The 18,093-nt window shown below is 45.5% G+C and overlaps 1 protein-coding gene across 1 annotated transcript in view; it reads left to right on the forward strand.

Moving 5' to 3' along the window:
* Positions 1 to 486: 486 nt before the first annotated feature.
* FAM174B (family with sequence similarity 174 member B) overlaps positions 487 to 18,093 on the forward strand; it is an 85,236-nt gene continuing 67,629 nt past the window's right edge. The window contains exon 1 of the mRNA XM_077473831.1: positions 487 to 829. Within this exon, the coding sequence (XP_077329957.1) occupies positions 555 to 829 (275 nt within the window). The 5' untranslated portion in view covers positions 487 to 554. The remainder of the gene's footprint in view (positions 830 to 18,093) is intronic.

Here is an 18,093-nt window from a genome sequence, read left to right on the forward strand (position 1 = left end):
CTGGGGACATGACACCTGTGGGGACATTTATTTCTGGGGACACCTCTGGGGACATTTATTTCTGGGGACACCTCTGGGGGTATTTGTTTCCCTTTGAACAGACCTTTTCAGAATGAGGACAATTGGTAATCTATGTTATCGCTGAACGTTTTATTGTTTCCATGACAGCAATAGAGGGGAATTCCTCCGCTGGGGACATTTATTCTGGTGACACCCCGGGATACCCTGACTTTGAGAGATTTCCTTTCATTTCCTGTTGTGATTATTGAACAGGAAGTGAAGGGAAATCTCCCCACTGGAACAGAGACAGCACCTGACAGGGGTTCTAACCCTAATTTATGATAACAGTTTTATCTCCCCCCATTCTTCATGTGTGTATGAAGTGTGGCCCTCAGGCCAGTCCCGGGGGCCCTGTCAGTGGTTGGTGGTCCCCGGTTGCCTGGGATACGCTGAGTGACAGCTCCGCCTCTCTCCATACACGGTGTGCAGAACTCTTCCGGGTTCCCATTTCCTGCACGGAGAGCGGACGGAGCGGAGGACTGTGATCGGGGAGGATGAAGATGACATGGCTGGTGGTGTTGCTGTGGGTTGCGGTGTGCGGAGCTCTGGGCGGCTCAGTGTACCGGAGAGAACAAGACGGAGGAGGATCAGTACTGGCCATCACCGGGAACAGCACCGCCGAGACCCCGGGGACTCCGAGCAACGACACCGCCGGGGTGACTCGAGTCAGCTCCATCCGGGAATACATGCCCACCATCCGCAGTGTCTTCATCTTCGTCTGCGGCTTCAGCACCCTCCTCATCGTCTGCCTGGTGGTGAAAATCATCCGGTAATACCGACCGGGGGAGAATGAGGAGTGATGAGTGATGGGGGAGAATGAGGAGTGATGGGTGGGGGAGAATGAGGAGTGATGAGTGATGAATGAAGGGTTATGAGTGGAGAATGAGGGGTGATGATGGGGGAGAATGAAGGGTAGTGAATAACGAGGGAGAATGAAGGGTGATGGGGGGGGGGGGGATGAAGGGTGCTGAATGATGTGGTAGAATGAAGAGTGATAAGTGATGGGGGAGAATGAAGGGTGATGAATGAAGGGTGACGGATGATGGGGGGAGAATGAAGGGTGATGAATGATGGGTGATGAATGATGATGGGGGAATGAAGGGTGATGGGGAGAACGGAGAATGAAGAGTGATGGGGGAGAATGAAGGGTGATGAATGATGGGGATGAGTGATGGGGGAGAATGAAGGGTGATGGGGGGGGGGAGGGTTGGTGAAGAATAATGATGTGGGGGGGAGAATGAAGTGTGATGAATGATGGGGGAGAAGGAAGGGTGATGAATGATAGAGGAGAATGAAGGGTGATGAATGATGGGGGAGTGAATGGTGGTGAATGAGGGGGGTGAATGATGGGAGGGGGGATGAAGGGTGGTGAATGATGGAAGGGGAATGATGGAGGGGGAATGAAGAGCGGTGAATGATGGAGGGGGAATGAAGGGTGGTGAATGATGGGTGGTGAATGAAGGAGGAGGGGGAATGAATTGTGAATGATGGGGAAGGTGAAGGGTGGTGAATGATGGGAGGGGGGAATGAAGTGTGGTGATGAATGTTGGGGTGACGGGTGACAAATGATGGTGACGGGTGACTGTCCTCACAATGGTGGGATGTGGGGAGTCCTTCCTATGTATCTCTATGTGACTTGCTGTATACTTCTCTCTTCTCTCCTCTCATCTCTTATAGAGTTTTTTTCTCCTCTCTCTACAAGTTGATGATATTAGTTTGTTACAAGTTTGTTTTTGTTCCCTTTTTTTCTGTTGTGTAATGTTTGTGGTTTCCATTAGTATAAGAACAAAGTTTTGTGACATAAGAAACACTGAGATACCGAACTAGTCCGCTATGTTGTATATATGGGGGAGGCTGTAGTCTCCTATGTTGCATATGGGGGAGGGGGGGTTGTAGTCTCCTATGTTGTATATGGGGGGGGGGGGGAGTTGTAGTCTCCTATGTTGTATATGGGGGGGGAGGGTTGTAGTCTCCTATGTTGTATATGGGGGGGAGGGTTGTAGTCTCCTATGTTGTATATGGGGGGGAGGGTTGTAGTCTCCTATGTTGTATATGGGGGGGGGAGGGTTGTAGTCTCCTATGTTGTATATGGGGGGGGAGAGTTGTAGTCTCCTATGTTGTATATGGGGGGGAGAGTTGTAGTCTCCTATGTTGTATATGGGGGGGAGAGTTGTAGTCTCCTATGTTGTATATGGGGGGGAGAGTTGTAGTCTCCTATGTTGTATATGGGGGGGGAGAGTTGTAGTCTCCTATGTTGTATATGGGGGGGAGAGTTGTAGTCTCCTATGTTGTATATGGGGGGGGAGAGTTGTAGTCTCCTATGTTGTATATGGGGGGGGGAGAGTTGTAGTCTCCTATGTTGTATATGGGGGGGGGGAGAGTTGTAGTCTCCTATGTTGTATATGGGGGGATAGAGTTGTAGTCTCATATGTTGTATATGGGGGGGGAGAGTTGTAGTCTCCTATGTTGTATATGGGGGGGGAGAGTTGTAGTCTCCTATGTTGTATATGGGGGGGGGGAGAGTTGTAGTCTCCTATGTTGTATATGGGGGGGAGAGTTGTAGTCTCCTATGTTGTATATGGGGGGGAGAGTTGTAGTCTCCTATGTTGTATATGGGGGGGGGGGAGAGTTGTAGTCTCCTATGTTGTATATGGGGGGGAGAGTTGTAGTCTCCTATGTTGTATATGGGGGGATAGAGTTGTAGTCTCCTATGTTGTATATGGGGGGGAGAGTTGTAATCTCCTATGTTGTATATGGGGGGGGGGGGAGAGTTGTAGTCTCCTATGTTGTATATGGGGGGGGGGGAGTTGTAGTCTCCTATGTTGTATATGGGGGGGGGGGGAGTTGTAGTCTCCTATATTGTATATGGGGGGGAGAGTTGTAGTCTCCTATATTGTATATGGGGGGGAGAGTTGTAGTCTCCTATATTGTATATGGGGGGGGAGAGTTGTAGTCTCCTATATTGTATATGGGGGGGGGAGAGTTGTAGTCTCCTATATTGTATATGGGGGGGGGAGAGTTGTAGTCTCCTATATTGTATATGGGGGGGGGAGAGTTGTAGTCTCCTATATTGTATATGGGGGGGGGAGAGTTGTAGTCTCCTATATTGTATATGGGGGGGGGAGAGTTGTAGTCTCCTATATTGTATATGGGGGGGGAGAGAGAGTTGTAGTCTCCTATATTGTATATGGGGGGGGGGGTCGTAGTCCCCTGTGTTGTATATTGGGGGGGATGTAGTCTCCGGAGTTTTATATCTTGGGGGTGTTGTACTCCCTTTTGTTGTATGGGGGGGAGGGTTGTAGTCTCCTATGTTGTGTATATGGGGGGGGAGGGTTGTAGTCTCCTATGTTGTATATATATATGGGGGGGGGAGGGTTGTAGTCTCCTATGTTGTATATGGGGGGGGGAGGGCTGTAGTCTCTGGAGTTTTATATGTTGGGGGTGTTGTACTCCCTTTTGTATATGGGGGGGGGGGGGGGTTTGTAGCCCCCTGCGTTGTTTCTCTGATTGGTTGTGATGTTTTGGGTTATCATCTGATTTGTGTAGAATTCCTTCTCCTGGTTTCCTGTGATATGAAGTCCCGGGGATGATCCTCCGGAGTGATCTCTGATCTCAGATGAGTGACCTCTGACACCGATCCTCTTTCTAGCGATCTGTATGGAGGATTCTTCCCTCCAATCACATATAAGGAGCGTCCTCCTCCTCTTCCCACTCCCCATCACACTAATGTACTGGGACTAGTAGATCTAGTAATTATTATGGGGGGTTCCCTGAGACTGGAAAGTTATTTTGAGGGTTTATCCAAAAAAAAAAAAAAAAAAGGGTTGTAGACGGCCTCCCTTAGACCCCATTCACACCTGAGCGTTGTGTAGCTTGAAGCCTGAAGTTACAAGACGCTGGAGGGGAAAAAATCTATTATTCTCAATGGAGATGGTTCACATCCCCACTCCATGTCGCCTGAAGCCGAACGCCTGAGGCTGGGTTCAAGTGTGAACTGCCGCCGGGAGGCATGCGATGCGGGAACCCGCAGTAGATTCGCAGCGTTCCCGCATCGCAGCAGTGTGAACCCAGCCTTAAGCTCAAACAAGTTCCAGACCCTTTTTTGTCGCTTGAATTGAGCAGATTTGGCGTTTTTCTTTTAACATTGGTGACCTTTTGCCCTGCACAAAATCGCGGTAAGAAACGCAGCGAATCGCAGTAAAAAAAGCTGCAAAAACCGCTACAAAATCGCTGTAAATTTGGGCGATTTTCTGCTTGAAAACGCTACGCTCAGGCGTGAATGCACCCTTACACAATATCGGAGTCACACAAGTGGGTGGTGGTTTGTAGGATTTTCTGCAGAGTATTGCTCTGCCATGCCGGTAGATTAGGAAGGTCGCACTCAGTGAATAGGATTGTACATTTCGGTTTTGGTGTTTTGCACCCTTGGATTGTATAGTGTGTGGTTTCTCAACCAGGATTCCATGGAGCCGTAGGATTCCTCCAGAGGTTGTAGGGGTTCCTTGAGCAATGGCCAATTTCTGCCTCTCAGATAAGTTCCCACTGACACCATTGATCTTTTTAGCTATCTGTAAGGGGGGTAATTCTTCCCAATGACCACAAGTATAAGGAGCTCAGAAGTTGACAACCTGTGGAATTCCATTTACAATAGAAGTACGAGTATTTCAGGATCCAACCCCCCGGAGACTTACCTGTGGAACTTGCTGTGCAGCCTTCGGGGCCTTTGCACACAGTATGGATCTTCCTTCCCTAGGTGCTTTGCTCAGGAAAGTGAAGCCCCCTCCAGCACAGTGTACATGTCTGCCAGCTGTGATCAGAGACTGGACCCCCCCCCCCCCCCTTAATGTTATGGAGTGTGAATGATCGGTTGTTGGTTATACAATGTGGCTTGGTATGTTCTATGAAGACTCGGGATAACAGCCCTTAGGATGTACCTGGCTAGGCAAGCATCTGATCAAACCCGTCTCCATTTATTTATGATCATTGGAGGGCAGAGGGGAGATTAGGGGTCTAATAGACCCCAGATCTCTCAATAAAGAGTACCTATCACTACCCCAGCTATCACAAGCTGTCTTGTTCACCCCTTGTGATAGCAATAAAGTTAGATTTGATCAGCTGCTTTGAAAGGCAGAGAAGGAATTGGGTGTCTACTAGACTGCAGATCTCTCAATAAAGAGTACCTGTCACTGCGCCAGCTATTACAAAGGATGTTGTTCATCCCTTGTGACAGCAATAAAGTTAAATTAAAAAAAAAAAGTAAATAAATGACAGATCTCTCCGGCCCCCCCAGTCTCCCTCACAAATGCGAACGTATATATTGGTCCTGCATGCTTATGTAAACAGTGATTGCACCAAAGTTGTGTCGAAGTCAGCCCCAGTTCATGTTTTAGCAACTTGTCATGCGATTTTCAGAACAAATCGCATGCCAAGTTGCATCCGATTGCTGGCAGTCGCACTATTCAAATCAATATGAAGCCGACTTTGCGGTGCCGCATCGATTTGAGAAAGTAGTACATGCACTACTTTGGGCGATTTCCATGCGACTTGAATAGACATCTGAGCATGAAGCTGCACCGATGTCTTCAAATTGGCACCTGATGTTGCACTGACAGGCCGATTTGAAATCGTGTGATTTCAGATGAAGTTGCACAATTTCAGAGCCGCAGTCAATGTGAACGGAGACTTCTAGCAATAATTCTAATTCCAGAGCTCACATTTAACTCTAGCATGTAAAAGGTGGCCTGTGGAGATTTTTAGGTACCAATTGTCACCACTTCACAGGAGTGGAAATGTTACATTCTGACAGCTTCAGTTGGCACAACATCTTCTTCTTCTTTTTATTTAACCACTTGCCAACCGGGCCACAGCCGAAAGACGGCTACAGTGCGGTCGGCTTATTCTGGGAGGGTGTCCATGGATGTCCTCCTGGAATGTTGCTCTCGTGTGCCCCCCTGGGGCGCACTCCCGGAAACATCCGTGACCGCAGGCGGATCACGGTAAATGGGCACCATCACTTGTAAACAAACCGGCATCATGTCATGACGCCGGTTCCTCCCTCCACTCTCTGTATCAGTCTGTACAGTGCGAGGCGAGAGGGAAAGAGATCGTTTGTAGAAACGCTGTGGGCTAGATCTATAGTGCCCACATGCTGCTCAGTGCCAGTACTCTGCCAGTACTCTGCCAGTACTCTGCAATATTCTACCAATACTCTGCCAATATTCAGCCAGTACTCGGCCAATACTCGGCACTAATCTGGTCTGCCAATACGCTGCACTACTCTGCCACTACACTGCACTACTCTGCCACTACTCTGCCACTACGCTGCACTACTCTGCCACTACTCTGCCACTACGCTGCACTACTCTGCCACTACTCTGCCACTACTCTGCCACTACGCTGCACTACTCTGCCACTACGCTGCACTACTCTGCCACTACGCTGCACTACTCTGCCACTACGCTGCACTACTCTGCCACTACGCTGCACTACTCTGCCACTACGCTGCACTACTCTGCCACTACGCTGCACTACTCTGCCAGTACGCTGCACTACTCTGCCACTACGCTGCACTACTCTGCCACTACGCTGCACTACTCTGCCACTACGCTGCACTACTCTGCCAGTACGCTGCACTACTCTGCCAGTACGCTGCACTACTCTGCCAGTACGCTGCCAGTACGCTGCCAGTACGCTGCCAGTACGCTGCCAGTACGCTGCCAGTACACGGCCAGTACGCGGCCAGTACGCGGCCAGTACGCGGCCAGTACTCGGCCAGTACGCGGCCAGTACTCGGCCAATACTCGGCCAATACTCGGCCAATACTCGGCCAATACTCGGCCAATACTCGGCCAATACTCGGCCAATACTCGGCCAATACTCGGCCAATACTCGGCCAATACTCGGCCAATACTCGGCCAATACTCTGCAATAAATTTTAACAGAAACAAAGATTTTTTTTTAAAACAAATTTTAAGTCTTTTTTGATTTATAGCGCAAAAAATTAAATACCACCAAAAGAAAGCTCTATTTGTGTGAAAAAAAGGACAAAAATTGCATTTGGGTACAGTGTTGCATGACTGAGTAATTGTCATTCAAAATGTGAGAGCACCGAAAGCTGAAAATTGGTCTGGTTAGGAAGGGGGTTTAAGTGCCCAGTGGTCAAGTGGTTAAAATAAAATCTATTATATAAATTATATTTGTGTGCATAAAATGCATTAAATTATTTATTATATATATTTTTTTTCCCTGAAAATTTGCGTTTGATAAACGGCTGCGCAATTACAGTGTGACATAGAAAATTGCAACAGCCACCATTGTATTCTCCAGGGCCTCTGCTTTCATAAACTATATAATGGTGGGAGGTCTGAGTAATTTTGCTAGCAACAAAAATTGCTGATTTTAACATGAATGTGAGAAATGTCAGAATTGGTCGGAGCAGCTGGTGGTTAGTGGAAGGCGGTGATGGTGAATTTGGTGGTTTCTCAGACTTTGTATAGAATTTTTGTTTTCCAGTATTGTGTCACATGCAGCCTGGCACTCTATAATTACAAGGTGTAGTATATAATGTAGTATATAATGCACAATCCCGTATACGGTAACCAGTTAGAACTTTGCTTTCCTCGAGGTGCCCATACAGGTGTAAATTATCTGCAGAAAAGACTTTAGACACGCTGTGCCACTAATTGGCATGTATATGGGCTGTCCCTGACATTCTCACCATGTAATTATAGGGATGGGGAGGAAGATGTGGTGGTTGGAGGGCAGGGTGTGCTCACACCTCCAGCAGATGATCCTTCCCCCCCGAGGGGATCCACCTGGCCTGCCCATGTCTATATAAACCTCGCCTAGGGATCCGGGGTAAATCGCGGGACGACCGTTTTGGTAAAGAGTTTTTGTTGCAGATTTTTGCAGTATATTATTTTGGTGCAAATCATTTTTAATCACTTCATTGCCAGAAGGATTTGCCATTAATGACCAGGCCATTTTTTGCTATACGGCACTGCGTCGCTTTAACTGACAATTGTGCGGTCGTGCGACATTGTGCTCAAACAAAATTGATGTCCCTTTTTCCCCACAAATAGAGCTTTCTTTTGGTGGTATTTGATCACCTCTGCGGTTTATATTTTTTGCACTATAAACAACAAAATACCAACAATTTAGAAAAAAAAAGCAATATTTTTTACTTTTTGATATAATAAATATCCCCCCAAGAATATATGAATATGAATATATATATATATATATATATATATATATATATATTATATATAAAATGTATTCCTCAGTTTATCCCGATTATATATTCTTCTACATACAAAAAGAAAACAAAATCACAATAAGTGAATATTGATTGGTTTTTGCAAAATTGATAGCGTCTACATATATGGCAGCTTGCGGCTTCACAGCTGGGTGCGCCTTTTCAGTGGCCGGGCAATCTTCTGGGACCTGTGATGTGTCCTAGAAGACTGCAAGGAGGGAGGGGGAGAGGAGGAGCTGGGTATCTGTCAAAACTAGGTACCCCCCCCCCCCCCCCCAAAAAAAAAAAAAAAAAAAGACATGCCAAATGTGGCATGTAAGGGGGTGAGGTGAGCTTAAAGTGGAAGTTCCACTTTTGGGTGGCACTCCGCTTTTAAGTTAAAGCGGTTGCATAGTCAATTTTATTACTTTTACCTACAGGTAAGCCTATATATATAATAAGGCCTATAATAAGGCTCACCTGTAGGTAAAGAAGAATATCTCCTAAACCTGTACAGTTTAGGAGATATTCCCCTCGCAATGGCCCGCTGACTGCAGCAGCGCATGCGCACCAGGGATTCTCGGCTGAAAGCCTGGCAGACTCCGGACTTTTCCAGAAAGTAGTCTCCCACACGCATGCGTTGCATACTAGCTCATTATGCCCTTGCCGTCTAGGTTTTGTTTTTTATTTTATTGTTCCAGCGGGTATACAACCGCTGTAGGACAAGGACTGTAGGAATGCTGTATATAGGAGGCCGGAGGACAAGGACTGTAGGAATGCTGTATATAGGAGGCCGGAGGACAAGGACTGTAGGAATGCTGTATATAGGAGGCTGGAGGACAAGGACTGTAGGAATGCTGTATTTAGGAGGCTGGAGGACAAGGACTGTAGGAATGCTGTATTTAGGAGGCTGGAGGACAAGGACTGTAGGAATGCTGTATATAGGAGGCTGGAGGACAAGGACTGTAGGAATGCTGTATTTAGGAGGCTGGAGGACAAGGACTGTAGGAATGCTGTATATAGGAGGCTGGAGGACAAGGACTGTAGGAATGCTGTATTTAGGAGGCTGGAGGACAAGGACTGTAGGAATGCTGTATATAGGAGGCTGGAGGACAAGGACTGTAGGAATGCTGTATTTAGGAGGCTGGAGGACAAGGACTGTAGGAATGCTGTATATAGGAGGCTGGAGGACAAGGACTGTAGGAATGCTGTATTTAGGAGGCTGGAGGACAAGGACTGTAGGAATGCTGTATATAGGAGGCTGGAGGACAAGGACTGTAGAAATGCTGTATTTAGGAGGCTGGAGGACAAGGACTGTAGGAATGCTGTATTTAGGAGGCTGGAGGACAAGGACTGTAGGAAGTGTCTGCCACGGATGTTGAGGTGACCGAGTGGAGACAGCCAGGCGCACATGTGGAGTCCCAAAGAAACAATGTCCGAATAACGGTGGGTGTGGGCTCCTTCTGTGGATAGAAGTAAATTCTATAATATAGATGTGTGATCAATAGAAAAGTAAGTCCCAAAATATAGGAGGAGCCAGAAATGAAGAAATTGAGTGGGACAGTTGGGACAGTTGGGACAGTTGGGACAGTGGTGACCAAAAAGCATAGTAGAAGTGACGGAATGAAAGCTGGTGAAAATGTGAAGTGGGAGAAAGTCCCCTAAGGCTGGGTTCACACTGCAGCAGTTTATGAGATCGGATGTGATTCGCACCGCACTGCAGTGCAAATCACATCCGATCTCTGTGCGATGCGAGTTTAGCCATACAGATAGTATGGCTGAACTCGCATCGCATCCGGCCCAAACTCGCACAGGACCCTTTTTTTGGTCCGCAGCAGAATCAGATCGCATGGGTGTTCACACCATGCGATCCGATTCCTGTCCGAGTTTGCAGATCGCACTGCGATATGCCAACTGATCTGGGGGTGTCATTAACATTTCACTGACACTCCCAGCAGTTCGCATAGGGCAGTGTGAACTGCCGCCGGGAGGCATGCGATGCGGGAACCTGCAGCGGATTCGCGGCGTTCCTGCATCGCTGCAATGTGAACCCAGCCTTAAGAAGAAAAGTGCAAACGCTTAGACCCCAGTCACACCTGAGCGTAGTGTTTTCAGGCAGAAAGTTGCGTGGTTTTGCGGTTAGCTGTGATTTTGCCGCGTCTTTGCTGCAATTTAGTACAGGTCAAAAGGTCACCAACGTAAAAAAAGCAAAAAAACACCCAAAATCTGCAAAAAAAACCAAAACCTTGTTTTGAGCTTCAGGCGTTTTGCAGTGGAGATGTGAACCATCTCCATGGAGAATCACAGATTTTTTTTTTTTAAAGTGGAAGTAAACCCCCCCCCCTATCATTCTCAGCCAAGGAAGCCGCCATCTTGGCCTCTGTTTTGATCTTCAGCTGCTATGATGCTGCACATGTGATCAGTTATGACACCGGCCATTGGCTGGTTTGACAGTTTGGTTGAGAGCACAACCAATGGGAGTGTTACATCTCCGGCACGTGTCAGAAATGAACCTGTTTCATGGATGGGATTACTTCCGCTTTAAACTTTTAGTTACCTTTGCGATTCCCCCGGCCGGCGCCGATGTGAATAATGCAGAGCTCTATCCATGCATCATGTGCTTGTAGGATGGCAGCGATTGTCGAGGTTCTCTGAGCCGCCCCAGGGCTCATTAAATATTGCCAGATTACTCAGTGCGGTTATGAATAGTAAAGCGTCCTTTTTATTTGTTATACCTTCAGAGTCTGGAATCAGAAACAGGATGTCCTTGTTTTAATTTATTCCCTACTGATTTTCTGCTTATATTATATGCAGATCCAACCCCTTCCAGTTATTATGAAAGCTGACCATGCATGCGGTGTTTTTATTTATTTATTTATTTATTTATTTATTTATTTTTCGGGCTATTCAGGAAAACATTCAGCTTAACCACTTCAGCCCCGGACCATTTGGCTGGCCAAAGACCAGAGCACTTTTTGCGATTCGGCACTGCGTCGCTTTAACTGACAATTGCGTGGTCGTACGGCGTGGCTCCCAAACAAAATTGGCGTCCTTTTTTTTTCCCCCACAAATAGAGCTTTCTTTTGGTGATATTTGATCACCTCTGTGCTTTTTATTTTTTTACGCAATAAACAAAAAAGGAGCGACAATTTAGAAAAAAAAAGCAATATTTTTTACTTTTTGCTATAAGAAATATACCCAGAAAATATATAATTTTTTTTCCCCCGATTGTTTAGGCCGACGTATTCTTCTACATATTTTTGGTAAAAAAAAAAAAAAATCACATAATAAGCATATATTGATTGGTTTGCGCAAAAGTTATAGCGTCTATAAAATAGGGGATAGTTTTATAGCATTTTTTTTTTTAATTTTTTTTTTTTTTACTAGTAATAGTGGTGATCAGTGATTTTTATTGCGACTGTGACATTACGGTGGACACATTGGACACTTTTGACCCGTTTTTGGGACCATTGGCATTAATACAGCGACCAATGCTAAAACATTACATTGATTACATTGCATTGCATTGATTGCATTGATTACTGTAAAAACATGACTGGGGGTTAACCACTAGGTGGCGCTGTAGAGGTTAAGTGGGTCCTAGGGAGTGATTCTAACTGTGAGAGGCTGTGTGTGACACAATACTGATCAGTGACACTGTCACTAGGCAGAAATGGGAAATGCTTGTTTACATTAGCATCTCCCCGTGAGACGATCGCGGGTATCCCCGCGGATATCGAGTCCACGGAACACGCGATCACGGTTACGGAGCTCCCGGCGAACACGTGCACCCGCAACCTGCCTCTTAAAGGGCAACGTACAGGTACGTTAATTTGCCTGTACCTGCCCTTATGCCCCAGTATATCTGCGTGAGGCGGTCGGGAAGCGGTTAGTCATTTTTCCCCCAAAAAATTGCATTTGAAAGACCGCTGCGCAAATACAGTGTGACATAAACCACCATTTTATTCTCTAGGGTGAATATAATATAAAGTGTGTATATAATGTTTGGGGGTTCTAAGTAATTTTCTAGCAAAAAATAAAATGATTTTAACTTGAAACCATCAAATGTAAGAAAAAGGTTTAGTGTTTAAGTGGTTAAACTTTTTCACTTGCACACAAAGTCTATTCCATTGACAAACTGTTACAATGTTTATACTTAAGTTCCACTGATAAAGAATGTTGTGATTCTTGGCAGACTGCCCAGTTTTTCTCCGTTTCTTTTGATGTCTGTGGCTTCAGGAGAGCAGAGAGAATTGTTTGCATAGAATGAATCGGGAAACGCTTTAGTCGAGATCGCGATAACGATTCTTGATGATTAATTATGCAGTTCTAGTGTATCCAAATCTCATAATACATCTAACACTCCCCCCTCTTCTCCCCTATGACAATGCTGCTCTCTACTGTGCCCCCTGTGCTCCCTCATCCAGAGTGGGGGGCACTCTAAGGCTGCATTTACACTTGAGTGTAGTGTCTTTGAGCGTTTTAACGTTTTTTTTTTTTTTTTTTCTTTCTACACGTTTTTATGCACAACTTTGGAGCGTTTTTTATGCACGATTTGCACATTTTTATTCAGTGTTTTTAATTAATATCATGAATTTAAATGAATATGAATTTATTGTCAGCCATTATTGGCAAGAAAAGATTAAGATAAAATGTATCCCTTTAAATTCTATGTATGGTATGTCTTCACACTGGTCCAGTGGGCTTCCATTGGGGGGTGTTAAAAATCCAGCTTGGTGCATTTTTGGTCAGCTAAAAAAAAAAAAACAGACCTCCCAGTTCAAATGCATTGAAAAAGCAGCAAGAACGCATTATTAACGCACCCGTGTTACGTTTTCGATGCGGTTTTTGAGTCACATGACCTATGAAAGGCCCCTTCACTTGAAAGTCGCATGGTTTTGCGGCCAGGATTTTGCGGCGATTTCAGGGAATGCCTGAGGTCCGTGGAGCTCAACTCGCATCAAAGTCAGACCAACGTAGTACAGGGACTACTTTGAAGTCGCACAGATATGAATGGTTATCATTGGGAATCATTTGGTACAACTTGTTATGCGACTGCGAAGTGTGAAAGGGGCCGAACCCTAACACATAATAAAATAATTAGTAATTATCATTATTAACCACTTGCCGACCATCCGCCGCCATTATACGGCGACAGGTCGGCACAATCCTGCGAGCCATCGTAGCTGTACGTCGGCTCCTTTAAGCGGGATAGCAGGCGCCCGCTGCATTGTGGGGGTGCTAATGCTCGTGATGACCGCCGGCCACGAGCGGTCGCGGGTAAGAGGCAGAACAGGGGTGTGTGTGTGTGTGTGTGTGTGTGTGTGTGTGTGTGTGTGTGTGTGTGTGTGTGTGTGTGTGTGTGTGTGTGTGTGTAAACGCACACACGTCCCTGTTCTGTGAGGACAGGAGAGGCAGATCGTGAGTTCCTAATAGCTAGGAACCACGATCTCTCATCTCCTATAGTCAGTCCCCTCCCCCTACAGTTAGAACACACATTAGGGAACACAGTTAACCCCTTGATCGCCCCCCTAGTGTTATCCTCTTCCCCGCCATTTATAAAGTAATCAGTGCATTTTTATAGCACCGATTGCTGTATAATTGTCAATCTTTCCAAAAATGTGTCAAAAGTGTTCCGATGTGTCCACCATAATGTCGAGATCCTGGGGCCCATTGTTGTGCCATTCATCCACGACCATCAAACTTTTTGTTTTTGTTTTTTCAATATTTCCGGTCTTTTTTAGTTTAGCAAAAAACACTCATCGGTAATTACCACCAAAAGAAAGAGCGCTATTTGTGTGAAAAAAATTGATAAAAATGTCACATGGGTACAGTGTTACATGACCGAGCAATTGTCAGTATTGCATTGCTGAAAGATGAAAATTGGCCTGGGCAGGAAAGGGGGTAAAAGTGCCCAGTGAGCAAGTGGTTAAGACTGTTATAGATGTCTTGAAAAGACAAATGAGAAGATCGGCACCAAGTACGTTTTTTTAACTTTTGGTCTTTTCAGTATGTGGGAGATGCCGACAATAGGCAGCTTATTATAATAAGTCTGTCTATGTGTGCGCCCCCCCCCCCCCCCCCCCCCCCAGTGACATTCCACAAATAGAGTCACTGGGACAGGTGTACCCAATGAATGATTTCCCTGACCTCCTGATCTGGTGACACCTGGACCAGGCTGGAGGTTTCCCAGGACTTTCCTGTGTGGTGATGATCACCTGAACTAATTCACAGGGTGACGTTCCCCAGCAGGGGACAAAGACTATAATAAAAACCTGGCATGAGGTCTAAAGCTGCTCATACCTGGATCCACATTTAGATCCGTCTATCACAATTCCTGCTCATGAAATCGATTGATTTCATAAAAACGTCCATGTGATCAGAGACAGCAGCCAATCAGCTGCAGGGCTGATCAGTGTATTCCAAGGATCCTCAAACTACGACCCTCCAGCGGTTGCGGAACTACACATCCCATGAGGCATTGTAAAACTCTGACATTCACAGACATGACCAGGCATGATGGGAATTGTAGTTCCTGAACAACTGGAGGGCCGTAGTTTGAAGACCCCTGGTGTATTCCAATGGTGAGTTCAGCTGTCAGAATACGATGACACACCGGGGAAGAATCCACATCCAATTAGTGGATGGGAGAATTGCCAATTGGCTTAACGCAAAAACTGAACCATTTATGGCCAGTTTAACCACTTCGGGACCGGCTCACGCCGATATACGTCGGCACTTTGATGAAGGATATCATTGTTATGGTAGCAGCTACCTACCATAGCTACCTACCATAACCCCGGTATCCTCTTCTTCAGCGGATGGCACGCTTTCAGATAAAAGTGGTCTCTGCGGCGGTGAGGAGTCAGCCCAGAATTACACGGAGAATCTTGCCAATGATCTCAAGACACCTGGGACCATAATCACCAAGAAAACAATTGGTAACACACTACGCCATGAAGGACTGAAATCCTGCAGAGCCCGCAAGGTCCCACTGCTCAAGAAAGCCCATGTACAGGACCGTCTGAGGTTTGCTAATGAACATCGGAATGATTTAGAGGAGAACCGGGGGAAAGTGTTGTGGTCAGATGAGACCAAAATTGAGCTCTTTGGCATCAACTCGCCGTTTTTGGAGGAGGAATGCTGCCTATGACCCCAAGAACAACATCTGTACTGTCAAAAATGGAGGTGGAAACATTATGCTTTGGGGGTGTTTCTCTGCTAAGGGGTCAGGACAGCTTCACCACATCAAAGGGACAATGGGTTCAGGACATATACCACCAAATCTTTGGCAAGAACCTCCTTTGCTCAGCCAGGGCATTAAAAATGGGTCATTGACCCATTGGGACAATGACCCAAAAACACCTGGCCAAGGCAACAAAGGAGGGGCTCAAGAAGAAGCACATTAAGGTCCTGGAGTGGTCTAGCCAGTCTCTAGACCTTAACCCCATAGAAAATATGTGGAGGGAGCTGAAGGTTCGAAATGCTAATCGTCAGCCTCAAAACCTTAATGACTTGGAGAGGATCTGCAAAGAGGAGTGGGACAAAATCCCTCCTGAGATGTGAGCAAACCTGGTGCCAACTACAAGAAATGTCTGACCTCTGTGATTGCCAACAAGGGTTTTGCCACCAAGTACTAAGTTATGTTTTGGGAAGGGGTCAAATACTTATTTCACTCACTAAAATGCAAATCAATTTATAACTTTTTTTGCGTTTTTCTGGATATTTTTGTTGTTATTTTGTCTCTTACTGTTAACCGTTTACGGACCGTCCGCCGCAGTTTTATGGCAGCTGTTTGAAGGAGGATATGGTTGTTATGGCAGCTGCTAGCTGCCATAATCCCGGTATCCCATTCTTCAGCGGGTGGTCCGCTACAAGATAAAAGTGGTCCCTGCAGCGGATTCGCAGAGAGATCACTTTTTTCGGTGGCGGGAGAGGGGCCCCTTCCTCCCGCCACGATCCGGTGCCTTCCGCCGCTTACTGGAGCCGTCGGAAGGCAATCGCATCCTTTCGATGGCTCAGTATGGAGACGAGTGAGGGGAAGATGGCCCCCACCCTTCTGCCCACCAATTGTATGGAGAAGCGACATCAAAACATCACTTTCGCCCATAGCTCTTAAAGAGACCATTTTTAAATGATTTTTTTAAATTACAATTTTTTTTTTTTTTATTGCATTTTTGTGTAAATATGAGATCTGAGGACTTTTTGACCCCAGATCTCATATTTAAGAGGACCTGTCATGTTTTTTTCTATTACAAGGGATGTTTACATTCCTTGTAATAGGAATAAAAGTGACATTTTTTTTTTAAACCGTATAAAAAAAAAAAAAGTAAAATAAATAATAATTTTTTATTTTTTTTTAAACGCGCCCCGTCCCGCCCATCTCGCGCTCAGAAGCGAACGCATACGTGAGTAGCACCCGCATATGAAAACGATGTTCAAGCCACACATGTGAGGTATCACCGCGATCGTTAGAGCGAGAGCAATAATTCTAGCACTAGACCTCCTCTGTAACGCAAAACGTGCAACCTGTAGAATTTATTTAAACGTCGCCTATGGAGATTTTTAAGGGTAAACATTTGTCGTCATTCCACGAGCGGGCGCAATTTTGAAGCGTGACATGTTGGGTATCAATTTACTCGGCGTAACATTATCTTTCACATTATAAAAAAAATAAATTGGGCTAATTTTACTGGTGTCTTATATATTTTTTTTTATTCAAAAAAGTGAATTTTTTCCCAAAAAAGTGCGCTTGTAAGACTGCTGCGCAAATACTGTATGGAAAAAAAAAGTATTGCGACGACCGCCATTTTATTCTCTAGGGTGTTAGAGAAAAACAATATATAATGTTTGGGGGTTCTAAGTAATTTTCTAGCAAAAAAAAACTGTTTTAAACATGTAAACACCAAAATCTCAAAACAAGGCTGGTGCTTAAGTGGTTAAAGTAAACCGACCATTAAAATGATAGACTGATCGTTTCTTTGCCGGTGGGCAAATTTAGAAAATCAGCAGGGGATCAAATACTTTTTTCCCCTCACTGTAGGCGTGTACTCCTTTCTCCCAGGGGCAGATAAACGTTGGTTCTGCATATCTTCTACTGCACAGAATAAAGATAACCTTTGCTGGGGACAGGAGGATGTGACCATCCTGAAGCTGATGGCCCTTCAGCCGTTGTGGAACTACAAGTCCCATCATGCCTCTGTTTCTAGTAGTTTCAGTTTTTATTGGTAATGAGGAGCAATTTGTCTATATTTATCCCAGCCAGAGATCCGCACCAGAAAGTCACAAATATAAGTAGTACATTTTTTTGTTATTTTTGAATTCTGCAATAGACCCTCTAAATTGGGTCTGTGACATTCTCTGGCTGCTCTCTTGCCCCCCGAGGGACGGGGGTTTGGTTTTTGCAGAAAGCTCATTTGTAGGACAAGAAAGCATGAAATTGCTTTTGTGGTTGGACATGGACCCCAACCATGTGCTATTAATAGGCAACAACAATGCATCATTTTCAGCTGTTGTAGGAGAAGTGTATGTATCATATTCTTACAAAAGCTTATTTTCACCCAGGACTCATCACGTAGGGGGTCCAGCCTCCAACGTGAAAAGTCCTGGGTGAAAATAGGCTTTTTTATTAATTTTAATTCAAAAGTCAGCAGCTATAAATAAAATAAAAAATACAAGTCAGCAGCTATAAATACTGTAGCTGCTGACTTTTAATATTACGGCACTTGCCTGTCCAGGGATCCCAAGCCGATCTTTGGATTGACTCCGGGGTACTTCCGCCGCTATTCCTGGTAGGG

Source organism: Lithobates pipiens, unplaced genomic scaffold (assembly GCF_037356315.1).
Source record: "Lithobates pipiens isolate NorthernLeopardFrog02 unplaced genomic scaffold, aLitPip1_a1.2 Scaffold_8, whole genome shotgun sequence".
Classification (NCBI taxonomy): Eukaryota; Metazoa; Chordata; class Amphibia; order Anura; family Ranidae; genus Lithobates; species Lithobates pipiens.